Raw genomic sequence first — 18,749 nt, forward strand, 5'->3', positions numbered from 1 at the left:
TGAGGCCCTCAGGACACTTTCTAGTGGATATTCCTGTGTCCCGCCAGCTGCAGCGGCTTTGGAAATGTCGGATCTGCATCGCATTGAACACAGCGCTGAAGAGCCAACATGGTGAACTCTGGCATCCAGTTTCATAACCGCCTCGACAGGGAGGCCAGCCAATCAGACTCACATGCTGGGGATAGAGTGTTTCTACAGCCAATCAGGCTCACATGCTGGGGATAGAGTGTTTCTACAGCCAATCAGGCTCACATGCTGGGGATAGAGTGTTTCTACAGCCAATCAGGCTCACATGCTGGGGATAGAGTGTTTCTACAGCCAATCAGGCTCACATGCTGGGGATAGAGTGTTTCTACAGCCAATCAGGCTCACATGCTGGGGATAGAGTGTTTCTACAGCCAATCAGACTCACATGCTGGGGATAGAGTGTTTCTACAGCCAATAAATCGCGATGAATCCAACCAGCCACGCCTTCTACTAGTGACGCATTTCAGTCCAGGAAATAGAGAGGTTTGTTTTGTTCATGTGTGGAGAGGTGGCTGCAGTCAGTGATGATTTTACAACACGCTGTCTCTTGCTGTTTAAAGGATTTAGGCTGGGATGAAATGTTTTCTAATAATTAGTGATTTTTGTGTTTGTTTATCACCTGCACGGAGTTCCTGGAAAAGGAAAGCATCCCTTTTCTGTGTTGAATTTCACACACAGAGCGGAGCGCGTCAGTCGCAGCTACAGACAAGTCGAGCTTTTCAATGAGATGATTTACTGAGAAACAAACGCGTTGAAGCTCCAGCAGAGCTCTGCGCGACTCTGAAAGACCAAAGGAAAGTTACTCCTTGCAAAGCCTGTTGTTTGTGATCTTTCTTTATCACACTAGAAGAAGTGATGAATATATTTGAATGGGAAGGCTACAGTAAAAAATAAATATTAGTAAATAATATGAAAAGAGGATTCCGCTACTAGACCAGTCTGAAACTCAAACCAGTGAAGATGGACGGCAGCGTGTCCGTGTCGCTCTTTCAAGACGATCTCGCCTCTACCATCGAGCACGCAGTGAAATCGGCTGTAGACACCGTCTTGTGTGCGATTACTAAAGTTGTCGGCAGCAAATTCACTGAATTCAGAGTGGAAATGGCTGGAAAGGAGAAAGAGAATGAAAGTCTGAAGCTGAGATTGGAAATATCAGAGAGCGAGCTGAAAGCTCTGCGAGGGTGTATAAACGCTGCAGATGCAGATATTAAACAGCATTTAATATTTCAAGGTAAGATTGATTTTATTGTGTGGTATTGCTTGGTCAATCCAGCACCTTAAACTACCTACTGTTGGAAGGATCTTGGTTAAAACGTGTCTGAAGAGAAATTCTAAAGTGTTTGATTATTATAAGCGTTGTTAATAAAACAGTTCTGTCTTAATATTGGTTATAAGGAGTCTAATCAATGCATTGTATTATTTTATAGACCATAAGAACGTAGTGAATCTAACCAGGTCTAATTCATATTTAAATAGGTATTCTATAAACTAATAAAGTACTAGATTGGTCAATCTTAGCCAGTCTAATTTAAGAGGCTTCAATGGTATCCTTCTGGTAAAGTGATGTCTTGTATAGAGTCCCACTGAGACAGTCACACCATATTGCAGAGGGTTAGAATAATGATTTGTGATCTAATATCAACATACAGGCAGCAGCACATCGGGTTTCAGTGTTTGATTGAACTGTTTGACTGCGAATCTATTGTTAGATAAATGGTTTCATTGTATTCCGCTCCAGTGCTGTTGAGTTTGTCTTTGGTACAGTCGCGGCTCATTCGCTGCTCGTTCTTTTGCTTTAGTCTTGTTTCCTTCTTGTTCCACACACACACATTTACACGATCTTTCCAGACCTCACTGTGTGAATAAAGGGGCGGCAGCACCACCCTGCCTGCACCAATATAGGTTATACTATACCAGTGTGTATTATTAAGAATGGATAGTGTTGCAGTATATATTATAATATAACAGTGTGTATTATTAAGAATGGATAGTGGTGCAGTATATGTTATACTATAACAGTGTGTATTATTAAGAATGGATAGTGGAGCAGTATATGTTATACTATAACAGTGTGTATTAGTCTATTATTAAGATCTATCATTTGCTCAAAACAGCGTGATGTTGCAGTTTGTTTGTTAGAAAAATTATAACCATAAAATAAATAAAGTACTTTTTCAGCTGATGGTAAACAGAATTAGGAAACGGTCGCTCATATTGCTTATAAACATTTAATAAAGCAGGTTATTTAAGAGCAGAGATGAGTTGGCCGGGATGCGTACAAATTGGATTTATATCTACAGGTCATGTGACGTTGCACAAGTAAGCTTCCAGTGTTGTTGCTAATGATTATTACACAGGTGGAGTTTGTACAGAAAACATATGGCTGCACTTTAAAAAGTTTGAGTTATGCAAATCAGTTGTTTAAATGAAACTGCTTTGAGAATAAGCAGGCTATCCTGCTGCAGTCGCCTGTCTGCTCATTGTATTTGACACATTGAAACATTGGGTTACTTACCGTAACCCTGGTTCCCTGAAAGAGAAGACGACCACCATCCAATACTTTTGGGATATGCCTGCCTTAGGTAGTTATTCGCTGAGCATTTTATGTCAGAGCTGCCGATAGGCCCCTCCGTGGAGCTTTTAGCTTAAAAGTAAACCACAAAACAGTGTTGTTGTTAATTGATTTAACTTTGAAGAACAGATATTAAAATAAAGGAAGATGTTGAGGGGGAAACATGCAACCTTACTTATTATTATAAATATATCATCATAAAGGAAACAAAACACACCGCCTTTTTTACACTCTCTTTGCTGTTCATGTGAACAATGCAGTTGGTCGCCCTTTTGTACGATCGCATCAGTCCGGTGCTGTCCTTGTTGTTGTCCGCAAAGTGGAGCTGAGATGCTGGTCAGTTAAATGGGATCTGTGGTGAGATTTGTTGAAATTCAGTAGTGAAAATGTTTGTTCGCACACATGGGTGCAGGCGAACAACACGAGAATTGTCTGGGCTACGTTGCAGATGTTTGGGAACTTTGTTTCATTCAAAGAGGTGTAAAACTTGTCCAGTGTTTGTGAATTGTGTTTTTCCTTCACAGTGGAGTTGCACTGGAGTTCAGTGAGCTCCAGTTGTAATTCTTCTGGGGCTTTCTCGTAGTCAAATGAAAGTGGGCGTGACACCAGCTCCAGGGTCTTCTCCATCTTCTCAAAGTCAGAGAATCGAAGAGAACATTCTCCCTGCAATGTTGTTGTACTTGTCTGCCCGCTCTGATGACACTTCCAAACGTAAAGTGTTGGAAAGTGAGCGAACAGTTTGCTCTTCATTTGTTTTGAAAACAGAATTATCTTGACTTTGAAAGCATTCACATTGGAATACAATTCGTGAACAAAACACATCCTTGCCTTGCAGCTTCACATTAAGTTCATTTAAATGTGCTGGGATATCCACACCAAAAGCGAGGGCGCACACCCAGTTTGAATTCCTTAATTCAGGGAAATCGTTTTCTTTCCCCTGCATTTCCAAGAAAATGTTAATTTCATCTCTAAGCTCCCACACTCGCTGCATCGCCTTTCCTAAACTGAGCCAGCGGACATTTGTATGATAAAGTAAGTCCTGGTGTTCAGCATCAGTGTCCTCAAGAAGGGAAATTAATTGCCAATGATTAAGCCCCCTTGCTCTAATGTAGTTCACTATTTTCACTGCTGTGTGAACAACATGATCTATGTCCAGAACATTTGTGCCTCCTGATGTATGATACAGTGCAGAAAAATGATTTCTTTCTCACAGTCTACATCTTTTACTTTGTCCTCAATTCTTTTTAAAGTCTTACGTTTTTCTCAGTTAAATTTGGTGATCCATCTGTGGTCACGTTTGCGAGTTTACTCCAGGGGAGCTTCAGACGTTCAAGGCAACCAGACACCCTCTCATACAAATCCAATCCCTTTGTCGTGCCTTTCATCGATTCCATAGATAAAAAAAATCCTCTGTGATTTCAAATTTGTTGTTAATTTCTCTCACAAAAATCAAAAGCTGCGCTGTGTCCTTTATGTCAGAACTATCATCGAGAGCTAACGAAAACTGCGTGAAGCACTGTGCTTCCTGTTCAACTCGGAGGCCAAGTCTTCATCAATTACTTCGATACAGCGAGCAACAGTTCTTTGTGACAATCTAATCTCAAACATATTTTTGTATTCAGGACACAGCATGCCAGCAACATCGACCATGCATTCTTTCAAAAACTCCCCTTCAGCAAACGGCTTATTTTGTTTAGCTATCTTGAATGCCAAATCATAACTTGCCTTCGTAGCGGCTTCCTGAACTGCAGCTTGTCGCACAAAAATGTTTTGCTGGGTTTTTAAATTAGTAGGGAGTTTCTGAGCTTTTCTTGACTTTTCTTCTGTTGTTAAGTTGCTGCGGTAATTAGGATGTTTCGTTGTAAAATGGCGATTCTAATTGTACTCCTTGAACACAGCGATGCTCTCTTGACAAATCAGGCATACAGCCTTCGAGTTGGCGTTTGTGAAAAAAATATTTCTCAATCCACTCTTTTTTGAAAACTCGACACTCACTGTCCACTTTTCTTTTCTTTGAAATGCTCACTTTTCTTCACAAAGCATAAAAACAAAAACCTAGCTGCTGCAATAAGCGCTGTTAATAAAACAGTTCTGTCCTAATATTGGTTATAACGAGTCTAATCGCTTGCATGCATTCTAGCAAAGACGAATATACGTCATACACATACTGCGCCCCACGTGAGACATTGCAAAGTGCTTTGTTTTAGCAATGCACTCTGTGTCTGTGTGGGTCGTAAATTAGCCTAGGAAATTAGTTATTTCTAACCCAAATCAGTCAATAACATGGATCGATTTAATGGATTTTTACTATTTATAGTAATCTAGTACTTTAATTGTTAAAGTACTAGGAAGCTCCACTACCACCTCCAGACTCCACTCAAGGAGGACGTCCTTTCTAGGGGGACGCAGGCCGAGCACCCTTTAGAATGTGGGCGCCTGTGGATACTGAGTCTATGGGGATGTGGCATGCAGCTATAGCTGCCAGGTACACTTTCAGTGTAGAGTGGGACCTTCCCATCTCTAGCAAATCTTGCAGAAACTGTAAAATAATACTTATGGGGCAGTAGATGGGGTCATGAAGGAAAAGTCTTGCCTTTTCCTTCACTTTTTTCATAGGAAAGAAACACAGCATTAACTAATAATTGCAATGTAGAATAACAGGAATGGTATCAATACAATAATGTACCTAAACCACCAAACTATTATACCGCCTCAACCCTATACGAAATAACTGAGGAACAGTGACTTTAAATGTATGCTGCAAATTATTGAACAGAGCAGTTTGGAGGGGTTATTTTGATACAGTCCCTGATAACAGCAACTAACACAGACTGTTGATAGGAGTTGAAATAAATATTTGATCATTGCAAAGATGTGAACCATGGAATTGTGGGTAGGGTACTAGGGTTAGATGTTATTTATTTGATCAAATTTAATTAAAGGCATTGATCACCCCTCTACCACAAGTACTTTAGAAGGAATGTTGGATCCAGCCTCATTCCCAGCTCACAATCCTGTAGTATCTGGAAAAGATCCCATAGGCTATCAGGCATGATTTGCAACTAACAAACCTAGCTAGTAAGTAAGAGCTCTAATTTTATGCAATTTTTTTCCCCACAGATCCCAAAGAGACCCACGCTAACTCTGAATCTGAAGCACAGGAGGGGCCAAAGATAGAAGCAGTTTACACACAAGAGGAGTCCTTTGAGCAGGAGTGGTGTGCAAGTCTAATGCAGGTTACAGAGCTGGCATGTGTTAAAGATGAAGAGGTCCCTCAACAGGAATGTGTTCCTATTAAAGAGGAGTTCATAGAGCAGGAATGTGTCCCCATCGCAGAGGAACTTCCTCATGAAAATCATGTCTGTACACTTGAGGAGAACAACAAGCTGGGATCCAACCTGTGTGATGACTCTCCATCTGAATGTGAACTGGGATTCAGAGGTAATCCTACAAAACAAGCAGCATTGAGCTGCCTATTCATCCTGCAGAACCTGGTACTGAACACCAGCAGTGTGCTTGAGATTCATATTTTAACAAGGGGAGCTGCCCAACCAGTATGTCAATAAGGACATCACTCTGCTTGCTTCTGAGGCACCTGCTAGATGTGCAGCCGCAGCCACGCCTCTTTAGAATGCTGTGAGATCAGCGGTGTCCAATGACGGTCCTGGAGGCCATTCCACTCCACATTGAACAGGTTTACTTATATAAAGTGCTACTCCTGTGTCTGGATGGAGGTTTAATTGGTTCAATTAAACAACTTAGAACAGGGTTGGAACAAAGAGCAGGAGTGGAAGGGCCAGCTTTGGACACCCCTGTGTTAGATCTTTGCCTTTCCCCATTCCTGGTAGACTGTTTGCATTTGTGCTGCTCCCAGAGCTTTATGTCCCATGACTGGGTGATGCCAAATCCAGTCGAGTTGCAGAAGAAATGTTTCAGTAGAGAATGTATGCAACAGGATCGCCAAAATGAGAGTGAACCCATACTGTACGATAATGAAAACCAACAGTCTTATTTTATTTCTTACACTTTATTCAAATACAATATCATGTTTAAACGCTCATCTCATGTCAACTATCCCGAGGCCTGCTTGCAACACCACATTTCACTTTTGTGTGTCTCACAGTAAGCATTGCTGTGTTATTATTGTCACAGTACAGTAAGTACGTGTGGGGAGGTGTTCAAAATGCAGGTAGTAAATAGTCAGGATTTTTCATGACTCGCTGTTGGCTCGATTTAAAATATTCCAATTTAAACATTAAAAAAGCATGTCGTTTTTCATTTTCCACTTGGCTGACATGTTGACATCATTCTTGCTGTGACTGAAACTTGCGGGACACTAACTGGTAAATGAATCCACCTCATCTCAAGCAACCAATCACTGAACTGCTCATTCGCTTGTGTTCAGAACAGTGCATGTGGAAGAATGCTGTACAATAACCTTTGTCTCTCTTCTCTTTCTTTCTTTAGCTTCTAAAGTAGATGAAGGAGAACACGACTCCACTCTATCACCCCAGTGCAAAAACTCTCCTAGAGGCAAACCACAGTGCAAGAAACACAGAGAAACGACACCCCAAGAAGAGTATGTGAAGACATTGAGAACTCACTCAGTTACAATCCCTTCTTTACAAGACAGACACCCACTTACTGTGGAGAGTACAGAGACGCCACATTCTGTGTGTTTTAACAATTCTGAAACCCAGGGCAGCTTGAAGACCTTGCCTCATTCTATTAAAGGTGGGAAGAGTTCCTGTCAATTAGACGTTCCTGAAACTCGCAAGGGAAATCCCACAGGAGGGACTCCGTGTTCCTGGGCTGATTGTGGGAAGAGTTTCAATCATATATCACTGCTTAAAAGACACCAGCGCATTCACACAGGAGAGAAACCTTCTCACATACAGTACAGTGATAAGAGTTTCACACAGTTAGGAAATCTTCATTCACACCAGCACATTCACACAGGAGAGAATCCTTATCACTGCACTCAGTGTGGGAAGAGATTCAGTCACTTAGGAAACCTTAAAATCCACCAGCGCATTCACACAGGAGAGAAACCTTATCACTGTTCTGTTTGTGGGAAGAGATTTAGTCAGTTAGGGGACCTTAATAAACACAAGCGCATTCACACAGGAGAGAATCCTTATCACTGTTCTGTTTGTGGGAAGAGATTCAGTTACTCAGGAAACCTTAGAAGGCACCAACGCATTCACACAGGAGAGAAACCTTATCACTGTGATGTTTGTGGGAAGAGATTCAGTGACTTAGGAAACCTTAAAAAACACAAGCGCATTCACACAGGAGAGAAACCTTATCACTGTGCTGTTTGTGGGAAGAGATTTAGCCAGTTAGGAAACCTTAATGAACACAAGCACATTCACACAGGAGAGAAACCTTATCCCTGTGATGTTTGTGGGAAGAGATTCAGCCAGTTAGGACACCTGAAAAGACACCATAAAATTCACAGGGGTGGGAGTGTTTTGTCTATAGACGATTTTCCATCTTGAAAGTATTTTGGGAGCTGTGAAAAATGAGTGTGTGTTTGGAATGTGTACTGTAGCAATGGCGGCCGTTCGCGAGCCGAGAGCTGATTTCATCAGCAAAAACGAAATATTGTTTTTAGCTTCTTGCAGTTTACCGTGAAAAATATGAATTCTTTACAGCATTTTACACTGTAAAGTCATACTGTTATCAGATCCGTGCATTTGGTTACTATGGCAACAGGGTCAAACAAATACCAACTTCATGATTGTGTTCAAGTTATACTTATACTACCCTGTAAATTGACCTAGCGAGTCAGTGGCATATATGATGTTACAATTTACTGATAATTTGAAGGTATCTGTGGTTTTCAAACTTCATAGTTATTTCTACGTGGTATTAGAAATGTAAAGAAAAATACAAAAACTGTCATTTAAAGTTTGCCTCCCGTGTATACGATTTATTGATTTCAAGGCAGCAAAATATGGAAATTGCATGTTCCTTTTCAATAGTACGTCAACATAATTTTAAAAGGTTTACAAAACTTGAAAATGTCGCTGAATTTGTCACTCAAGGTTGTTTTAAAAAAATCTGTTTGTCTGCTTGTTATGTTTTTTTGCAGCCAACACATTTCCAAAACATTGATACATTTTTAAAGATTGTTTCAATAGCGACTCGATATTTGAATGCCGTTTGACCTTTGACGAGTACTTCCAAGGTTAGCTCAAAGATATTCTATTTAATAGAATAGAAATAAATAGAATATATTTGGTTAGCTGTACCTGAGAAAATGCAGTGAAAACGAGTGGCCATATTGAGCTGGAAACGAGGTATTCTCAGCCCAGTAATAAGCATTTAGTTGTGGTTTGACGGCAGCAGGAGCATAGCCTGTGCTTTTTTTTTGTATTTGCTTGACAGACGCCCTTATGCACGGCGACTTAGAGGTAACAAGTTATTACAATTTGCACTTTGTGGGTTGTATGTGCATATTTGCTTTGTCTTTGAGGTGTGTATAGGCTACGTGCAACTAATGTTAAAATATAAACTGCTAAAGATGTTCGCCCTGCTTCACTCGGCACCATACATTTTCAGTCTTGCTCTGCTCCTACCCCTGAATTCATACAGGTGTGTACTCCTATCACAGCACTTAGTGTGAAGAAGTTAAGTCAGTTGCAGGCTCTTACAGGACTCTAGAACATTCTCAGAATTGCAGACGCTTGGGGACACATAAACAACAGGAGTGCATTTGACTAAATACAGAAATATTTACTGAAAACTAAAGAATAAACTTGCTTGATAAATAGGGTCACCCCTAATCACAATTTGTTTTCAATTAACCAAGGGGAGCTGCCCAACCACTATGTCAACAGGGCAGCAGTGTGGAGTAGTGGTTAGGGCTCTGGACTCTTGACCGGAGGGTTGTGGGTTCAATCCCCGGTGGGGACACTGCTGCTGTACCCTTGAGCAAGGTACTTTCCCTACATTGCTCTAGTAAAAACCCAATTGTATAAATGGGTAATTGTATGTAAAAATAATGTGATATCTTGTAACATTGTAAGTCGCACTGGATAAGGGCGTCTGCTAAGAAATTAATAATAATAATAATAACAAGGACATCACTGTGCTTGCTCCTGAGGCACCTGCTAGATGTGCAGCCGCTGCCACGCCTCTTTAGAATGCTGTTAGATCAGCGGTGTCCAATCACGCTAGTTGTGCAGCCGCTGCCACGCCTCTTTAGAATGCTGTGAGATCAGCGGTGTCCAATCACGCTCCTGGAGGCCATTCCGCTCCACGTTGAACAGGTTCAGTTATATAAAGTAATACTCCTGTGTCTGGATGGACACCCCTGTGTTAAATCTTTGCCTTCCCTCATTCCTAGTAGACTGTTTGCAGTTGTGCTGCTCCCACAGCTTTACAGAGCTGCAGGGATCACATGTCCCATCACTGGGTGATGCCAAATCCAGTCGGGTTGCTCAGCGTCACCAGAAGAAACATTTCAGTAGAGAATTTCTGTGGAGAATGTATGCAGCAATGAGAGTGAACCCATACTGTATGATAATGAAAACCAACAGTCTTATTTTATTTCTTACACTTTATTCAAATACAATATCATTTTTAAAAGCTCATCTCATGGCAACTATCCCGAGGACTGTAATGTTTGCTCGCAACGCCACATCAGTTTTGTGTGTCTCACAGTAAGCATTGCTGTGTTATTACTGTCACAGTACAGTAAGTACGTGTGTGGAGGTGTTCTGTACAGCAGACCAGCGAATCAGTTTCAGCTGGGAGGGGATTCTGGGAATTGTAGTTTTACTGGATCTTTGCTCTATAGATATTTTACACAACAACATTTGATTAATAAAAAATTTGTTGTGGAAAAACAAACCCCCTGCAGCCCTACATAGTTCTACATATCGTGCGTCTTCGATACAGACAGAATGAAAAGGCAAGGTGCAGTGCGTGGGATTGCAAATGGAATTTCTGTTTTTAGAAGCACAGCAAATGTTAATTATCAAAAAGCAAATTAAAATATTAGATAAATAGCAGTACTATCAAAATGCAGGTATAAATAGTCAGGATTTTTCATGACTCACTGTTGGCTCGATTTAAAATACAGTGAAACACTGATAGAACGTACTGCCTTGGGACTGTAAACACAGTATGTTATAACCGAGGTATTTAATAACCAGATACATGCACATACCTGCCAAATCAGCACAAAAACCAAAACCCAGTGCAGTACTAACTGATATAATGTGCATGTATCTAGTATAAAGGTTTACTACAGAAGAAACTATATAAAACAATGTAACATGTAACTAGTACTGCACATTACTATACAGTGTGTGACATTCTGTATTTTAATTATTTAATACAGTAATTCTATGTTGCCTTGGATAGAGATGGTCAGCTAAATGAATTATAAAAAAAAAACAGAAAACATGTAATTAATGTACTGAATAATACTGTACTTTAATTAGAAAAATAAACTAATACAAAAAAATACAGTACAGTAATAACAAATAGAAATAATAAAACTGATAATAATAATAATAATAATAATAAATAATATACAAGTCAATAATCATTACCATACAAACTGCAGTTCAGGTACAGCACAGTAATCATTGCCTGTAAGCTACTTTAAGAAGTCTTTGGCCCTGGCCACATTAGCATTTTAGAACTGAGTTAAGGGTTAAAAACTTGTTTAAAAGTGCCTAAATCGATTTGCATCCACACTAAACACGGTTCATAACAGTTCAACAACCGGGTCTCGAACTCGGTTGTCGGTATAACTGGGTTAGATAGACTGGTTTAACTGTAATCTGGCTGTGAACCGTGTTCAAGTCTGGTTACACAGTATCCTCCGATATCCCACAGTGCTTTGCGGAAGTACGTTGCCATAATCCCCCTGTTTATATGAGACAAGAATAAAGAAAAGACAAGCCCGAATTAAAATACAGGAGGAGTTATTCTTGTCATATTCCATCGGTACAGTCAGATATGCTAATGTACTGTATTACACAAAACCTAAAATGTGTCCAAGACACTTTTTAAATGATCTTAGAGCACATCACATATTAGCAAGTTAAAGGTCTTTATTTCAACTTTTAATTAAATTAAAGAACGTCTTATGCGCCCCAGATTTTTCCTTTGTGTAAATGCCCATCTAATTTATTTACTATGGCGTGGGCATTTTTTCCCATACATGAATTATTCCCCTTTTGATTACTTAAGCACTTTCTCGTAGCTCCTCTGTTCTGCTCCTGTGTTCAATGAAAATAAACAACAACATTTACGAGGGGGTAAAAAAAAAAAAAAAGAACGTGTGTACATTACAGTGGATTCTGGGATACAGTCATCCAGCGAAGTGTTTTTTCAGCAACAGCTGGGTTAAACTAACCCAGTTTCATTACGGCAATCTGGACGCTCTAACACTGATGGGCTCGGGTTCAGGTAAATCGGTTTTGAACTCGGTTGTTGATTTTTTTGCTCTAATGTGGACAGGGCCTTAGACGACTGCCTCAGCGACTGCTGCTTTTTAAACTTGAGCTCTTTGACAACATAATTCTGACTGCTTTCATCCCTTTGAGATTTCTCCAGTAATGTAGTTTGTCCTTGAATGAAATGGACGATCATTTAGCGCTGGCCATGATAATACTGCATAAATTACAGAGAGCAAGGTCAAGTTCAAACAGCAAGAAGTAGGCCTACGAGTACACAACATGCACAGCACAGACCACTGCGTGCCATCGCGCTGCATGCGTAATAACAGGAAGCATGCACTATCAGAGGACGTACTAAAAGGAGAACTTAAACAGGATTTAATACGATTTTACTCGGTTCCGTGATACTGGTTCTTTATATCAGTGTGTGTGTGTTGTATCTCAGTTATGTTGTAAATGGGTTTGACTGTATTCCACTTTAAACATTAAAAAAGCATGTTGTTTTTCATTTTCCACTTGGCTGACATGTTGACATCATTCTTGCTGTGACAAACTTGCGGGACACTAACTGGTAAATGAATCCGCCTCATCTCAAGCAACCAATCACTGAACTCATTCGCTTGTGTTCAGAACAGAGACAGAAGACAGGTAACAAGCGTTTGTGTTTTTTCAAGAACATCTCATGAAAATAGTTGGGAATTTTATGAAAATAACCATGGAATTTTCTGGCTCCCGGCATTTATCTACATTCCTGAATATGGTGATAGAACAAGGAGGCTGACATGAATAGGTGTGATATTAAATAGATTTGGCTGTATTCTCTCAATATGAGGTCATCAACGTTCACTCTAGTTGTCATGTTTATGACATGAAGCCCTGCAGAACAGTGCATGTGGAAGAATGCTGTACAATAACCTTTGTCTTTCTTCTCTTTCTTTCTTTAGCTTCTAAAGTAGATGAAGGAGAACACGACTCCACTCCATCACCCCAGTGCAAAAACTCTTCTAGAGGCAAACCACAGTGCAAGAAGCACAGAGAAACGACACCCCAAGAAGAGTATGTGAAGACATTGAGAACTCACTCAGTTAAAATCCCTTCCTTACAAGACAGACACCCACTTAATGTGGAGAGTACAGAGACGGCACATTCTGCATGTTTTAACAATTCTGAAACCCAGGGCACCTTGAAGACTTTGCCTCATTCGATTAAAGGTGGGAAGAGTTCCTGTCAATTAGACGCTCCTGAAACTCACAAGGGAAATCCCACAGGAGGGACTGCGTTTTCCTGGGCTGATTGTAGGAAGAGTTTCAATCATATATCACTCCTTCAAAGACACCCGCGCATACACACAGGAGAGAAACCTTCCCACACACAGTACAGTGATAAGAGTTTCACACAGTTAGGAAATCTTCATTCACACCAGCACATTCACATAAGAGAGAAACTTTATCACTGTTCTGTTTGTGGGAAGAGATTCAATCACTCAGGAAACCTTAAAATCCACCAGTGCATTCACACAGGAGAGAAACCTTATCACTGTTCTCTTTGTGGAAAGCGATTCAGTCAGGTAGGAGACCTTAAAAAACACAAGCGCATTCACACAGGAGAGAAACCTTATCACTGTTCTGTTTGTGGGAAGAGATTCAGCCAGTTAGGAAACCTTAAAAGACACCATAACATTCACACAGGTGTGTAATCCTATCCCTGCATTTAATGTGCGAAGAAGTGAAGTCAGTTGCAGGCTCTTGCAGGACTCGAGAACATTCTCAGAGTTGCAGACACTTGGGGACACCTAAACAACAGGAGTGCCTTTGACTAAATACAGAAATATTTACTGAAAACAAAAGAATAAACTTGCTTGATAAATAGGGTCAGCCCTGATCACAATTTGTTCAGATCAAAAACTCACCCAAATATGAACGACTAACATATTTTATTCAATATCTTGTTGAGCATTCAGATTTTGTTACATCACATTAGTAATATTTAAATAGACTGTTATTATGAGTGCAAGTTTCTCTTTTTTACTCCTGCATTGCTCAGCCTCTTGCAGTGTGTTGGGTGGAAAATTCCCTGATACCATGGTGAATCTCCGGCACCTCAACCTGCAGCACAGTATACTGCAGTTATCATGCAAGCAGCCTGAAGTGTAAAACCAATACTGCTTCCAGCAGGGTGCACCAGAGAGCCTTTTCATTTAATAAATATGCGCTCCAGTGCTTCAACCTCAGTACTTGTGTGTGTGTCAACTTCCTGGACTGGGGACGTGTGACAGAAATAGAATGATTCTTGGTGGTAAATCTCCCTCCCGACCTGTGAAGGCGCTAATTACAGGGAACAGAGTATTATTATTATTATTATTATTTGTTTATTTAGCAGACGCCTTTATCCAAGGCGACTTACAGAGACTAGGGTGTGTGAACTATGCATCAGTTACAGAGTCACTTACAATTACGTCTCACCCGAAAGACGGAGCACAAGGAGGTGAAGTGACTTGCTCAGGGTCACGCAATGAGTCAGTGGCTGAGGTGGGATTTGAACCGGGGACCTCCTGGTTACAAGCCCTTTTCTTTAACCACTGGACCACACAGCCTCCTATGTACCCAGAGTACCCTGGACTGACAATTCATTCCCAGGGATAAAGGGAAGTCATCATCTAGAAAGGGGGTGGAACTCCGGTGCACTAACTCATCGACCCGAAAGGGAAACGATGTGGCAGCTGCAGATTGGAGGGACGGTTGCAATCGTTTATCAAGGGGTCACGAGTGACGGTACAAATAGGGGACGGAGCGACATTAATGGTTAATGGTTAAGGAATGACTCGGAAGGGCCAGTATTGTGTTTATCATACCGTGAGTGTTTTGTTTGTTTGTCTCTAATTGTTACTTTTTGCTATTATTAGTAGACAGCTAACACGTTCCGGAGCTGTCGCCAGAGGCCAGCATTAACCCGGACATCACTGCACCTGTATCACGATAACTTGTATTTGCGCCACAAGCACTACAGCACTCACCCAGGACTGGTGACCGTGTTTGTATATTGTGGATGTAACTGTGTTTATTATTTGGGACTGCAAACCCGTTTTATAGAACAGTGCCGTACACATTGCTGTGTATTGCCTGGGATTATTGTTTTGGTCACCAGACCTGGATTAAAAATTAAATCTCTTTCTGATTGGATTATCACTGTCTGTCTCTTCATTGCGCACTGCATTACTCCTACACCTGTACCCTGTGAACCACTTTGCCACACGTGGTGTCAGACCAACGGGATTATGGATCGCACTGAACTAGCAGAGCTGCTGAAGGCGCTGGACAGTAGACGAGAGGCCAAGGAGAGAGGAGCGGTACCCAGCGCTCATTGAGAGGGTAGGTCTGGCAATAACGGCACGCCCTTCAATAGCACCTGTGATGGTGCCGAAGGCACGGGCGTTGAAGATGACGACGGAGGATGACCTGGAATCATACCTGGTCGCTTTCGATCGGCTGGCTACTACCACGTCATGGCCGCAGGAGTTCTGGGCGAGCCAGCTGGGACCCTGCTTGATCGGGAGGCTCAGGCAGCATACCGGAGAATGACCGATGGTGAAGCCGTCGATTATGACCTTGTTGAAGCTGGCAATCCTCAGACGCCTCAATATTACATTGGAGACTCACTGGGTATGGTTCAGGGAGTACCAAAGGTCCGTGGAAACACACCCCAAGGTGGTCGGAAAGGTTGGGTAACCACATGGTACACTGGCTGACCCCCACCAAGAAGACCAATCTGCAAATACAGGAGATGATAGTGCTGGAGCAGTTTTTGCCATGTGGTCAGCACCAAAACCCAAGCATGGATACGGCACCACAACCCCGACACCCTGGAAGAAGCTGTGAAACTGGTAGAGAACATTGAAGACTCCCCTCCTCAAAAAACCTCCTCCTCGACCCCACCTCCCTCCAGAGCTACCGTTCTGTCTCCCTCCTACCCTTCCTCTCCAAAACCCTCGAGCGGACTGTACACCACCAGCTCTCTGCTTTCCTGTCCAACCACTCTCTTCTCGACCCTCTCCAATCTGGCTTCCGCTCTGCTCACTCCACTGAAACCGCCCTCCTGTCTGTCACCAACTCATTAAAGTCTGCCCGAGCTGCCTCTCTCCTCTGTCCTAATTCTCTTCGACCTCTCTGCTGCCTTTGACACGGTCAAACACTCTATTCTACTATCATCTCTCGCTGACCTGGGGATCTCTGGCACTGCTCTGGCCTGGTTCTCCTCCTACCTCTCCAACCGCACTTACCAGGTAACCTGGCGTGGAGCAACCTCCACACCTCGCCCTCTCTCAACAGGAGTCCCCCAAAGGTCAGTCTTGGGTCCTCTCCTGTTCTCTCTCTACACCCGCTCCCTGGGCCCCCTCATCGCATCCTATGGTTTCTCATACCATTTCTATGCTGATGATGCTCAGATTTTCCTCTCCTTCCCCACCTCTGACTCCACCATCCCCTCCCGTATCTCTACCTGTCTGTCTGCTATCTCCTCCTGGATGCACTCGCATCACCTCAAACTCAACCTCTCTAAATCTGACCTCCTTTTCTTTCCCTCCTCCTCCTCCCCCTCCTCTGATCTCTCTATCTCTGTTCCTCTGGAATCTACCACACTCCCTCTTCCTCCGCTAAGAACCTCGGAGTCACCCTGGACCCCTGCCTCTCTTATTCCCAGCACATCTCCACTCTGGCACGCACTTGCCGATTCTTCCTGAGCAACATCCGAAGAATCCGACCCTTCCTCACCAACTATGCCACCCAGCTCCTGGTCCAGGCCTTGGTACTCCCCCTCCTAGACAACTGCAACTCCCTCCTGGTTGGCCTCCCTGCGTCCGCCACCCGTCCGCTCCAGCTCATCCAGAACTCTGCTGCCCACCTGGTCTTCTCTCTGCCTCGCTTCTCCCACGCAACTCCACTACTCCGCTCACTCCACTGGCTCCCGATCACCGCTCGCATCCAGTTCAAGACTCTTGTACTAGCCTACAGATGCCTTGACCAGACTGCACCCAGCTACCTCCCTACACCCCCACTCGACCTCTCCGCTCCGCCTGCAGACTGGCTCTACCTCCTCTACGCTCCCCTGCCTCCAGAGCCCGCTACTTCTCCACCCTCGCTCCGCAGTGGTGGAATGACCTTCCTACAGATGTCAGGACTGCCCAGTCCCTGACCACATTCTGGCACCTCCTTAAGACTCACCTCTTCAGACAGCACCTGTAAAACTCCTCTGTTTTTCCCCTGGGACACTTATCAACCTTCCTTAAATGCGCTTTACTTGCTCTTATCTGCCCCCTATTTCACTGCATTTAATCCTGTACTTCAGAGTACTGTAATCTGCCAAGTGTTTAATCTGTAGTATTTTGTATTTAATCATATCCTGATGTAACTACCACTGACACTGTTATCTGCTGTATTATTGAATTGTATTTTGTCACACTTGTACTTGCTTGAACCAAAGTCATTGTATTTATCTTGCTCTTAATTGTATTATTACTTGTAATGTGATACTTGAAATGTATTTGCTTACGATTGTAAATTGCCCTGGGTAAGGGTGTCTGCTAAGAAATAAATAAAATAAATAAATAAATAAAAGACTCCCTTGTCTCTGCCCAGACAAGCCTACTCACAGCTCCCGCCCACCGGAGCAACCGAGCAACACCTCCTCTCTCTCTCCCACCACCACCACCAGTTCCAACACTGGCACCGGGATCGAGACCTCCAAGACCGCCGACCCCAATGGGCCACCTTGCCTCCCCTTCATGGATACCCCAGCTGGAGTAAAGGCATTGCCCCTGCCCTGTTGCCATATCAGCAATGGGACAGATACTTAACCCATGTTCCCTCTGTCACCCCTACTTGTTTCAGGTGCAACCATCCGGGACACCTGGCCAGGTCATGCTCTGCTGCAATGTGGTGGTGTGTAATTGGGCACCAGAAATAGGTAAGCGAGGGGGAAATGGTCAGGAGGGGCCTTGTATTGTTTATGTGGTTTTAGGGAATGTGAAAACCCATGCATTAGCAGACAGGGTGTGAGCAGACCTTAATTCGGACGCTCTTTTGGGTGGTGTGTCGTGGTGGCCACGAGGTCAGGTGGCCATCTCCTGTATTATTATTATTTCTTTCTTAGCAGATGCCCTTATCCAGGGCGACTTACAATTGTTACAAGATATCACATTATTTTTACATACAATTACCCATTTATACAGTTGGGTTGTTACTGGAGCAATCTAGGTAAAGTACCTTGCTCAAGGGTACAGCAGCAGTGTCCCTCATCTGGGTTTGAATCCATGACCCTCTGGTCAAGAGTCCAGAGCCCTAACCACTACTCCACACTGCTATGGAGACATGGCAGCATACCCCACACTAAAAGTGTACTTATCGGTAGGACCAATAAAATGTCACCTGGTAGTAGGGGTGGTGGAAAAGCTACCACACCTGGTTATTCTGGCCCGAGACTGGCCAAAATTGAAAGAATTAATGAAATGAATGGCATTCTCAGCCACTCACGTAAACATGGCAGAAAAAGGAAAAAGGGAACTGATTGGTGATATTTTCCCTTTTCAATGTTTTCTCCTGTCTTCCATCCTAGAAAAACAAATAAATCTCCCTCCCGACCTCTGAGGGCGCTAAGTAAAGGGAATAGAGTACCCTGGACTGGATGGCCTGACAATTCATTCCCAGGGTTAAAAGGAAGTCGGTCATCTAGAAAGG

General features: G+C 42.7%; 1 protein-coding gene across 4 annotated transcripts; it reads left to right on the forward strand.

Annotated features, from left to right (window-relative positions):
* Window positions 1-481: 481 nt before the first annotated feature.
* LOC131705200 (zinc finger protein 23-like) lies at window positions 482-17,586 on the forward strand. Of its 4 annotated transcripts, XM_059007450.1 has the most exons (5): window positions 483-1,258; window positions 5,720-6,040; window positions 7,067-7,333; window positions 12,966-13,232; window positions 14,924-17,586. In XM_059007450.1, the coding sequence occupies exons 1-5, from the start codon at window positions 988-990 to the stop codon at window positions 14,932-14,934; spliced, it is 1,137 nt and encodes a 378-aa protein (XP_058863433.1). In that variant the 5' UTR covers window positions 483-987; the 3' UTR covers window positions 14,935-17,586. The 4 variants fall into 4 exon arrangements, with proteins under 4 accessions (XP_058863431.1, XP_058863432.1, XP_058863433.1 ...); XM_059007448.1 differs by having other exon boundaries at window positions 482-1,258; window positions 12,966-17,586; XM_059007449.1 differs by lacking the exon at window positions 7,067-7,333 and having other exon boundaries at window positions 482-1,258; window positions 12,966-17,586.
* Window positions 17,587-18,749: the final 1,163 nt, after the last annotated feature.

The sequence above is a fragment of the Acipenser ruthenus genome, chromosome 35 (assembly GCF_902713425.1).
Source record: "Acipenser ruthenus chromosome 35, fAciRut3.2 maternal haplotype, whole genome shotgun sequence".
Taxonomy (NCBI): Eukaryota; Metazoa; Chordata; class Actinopteri; order Acipenseriformes; family Acipenseridae; genus Acipenser; species Acipenser ruthenus.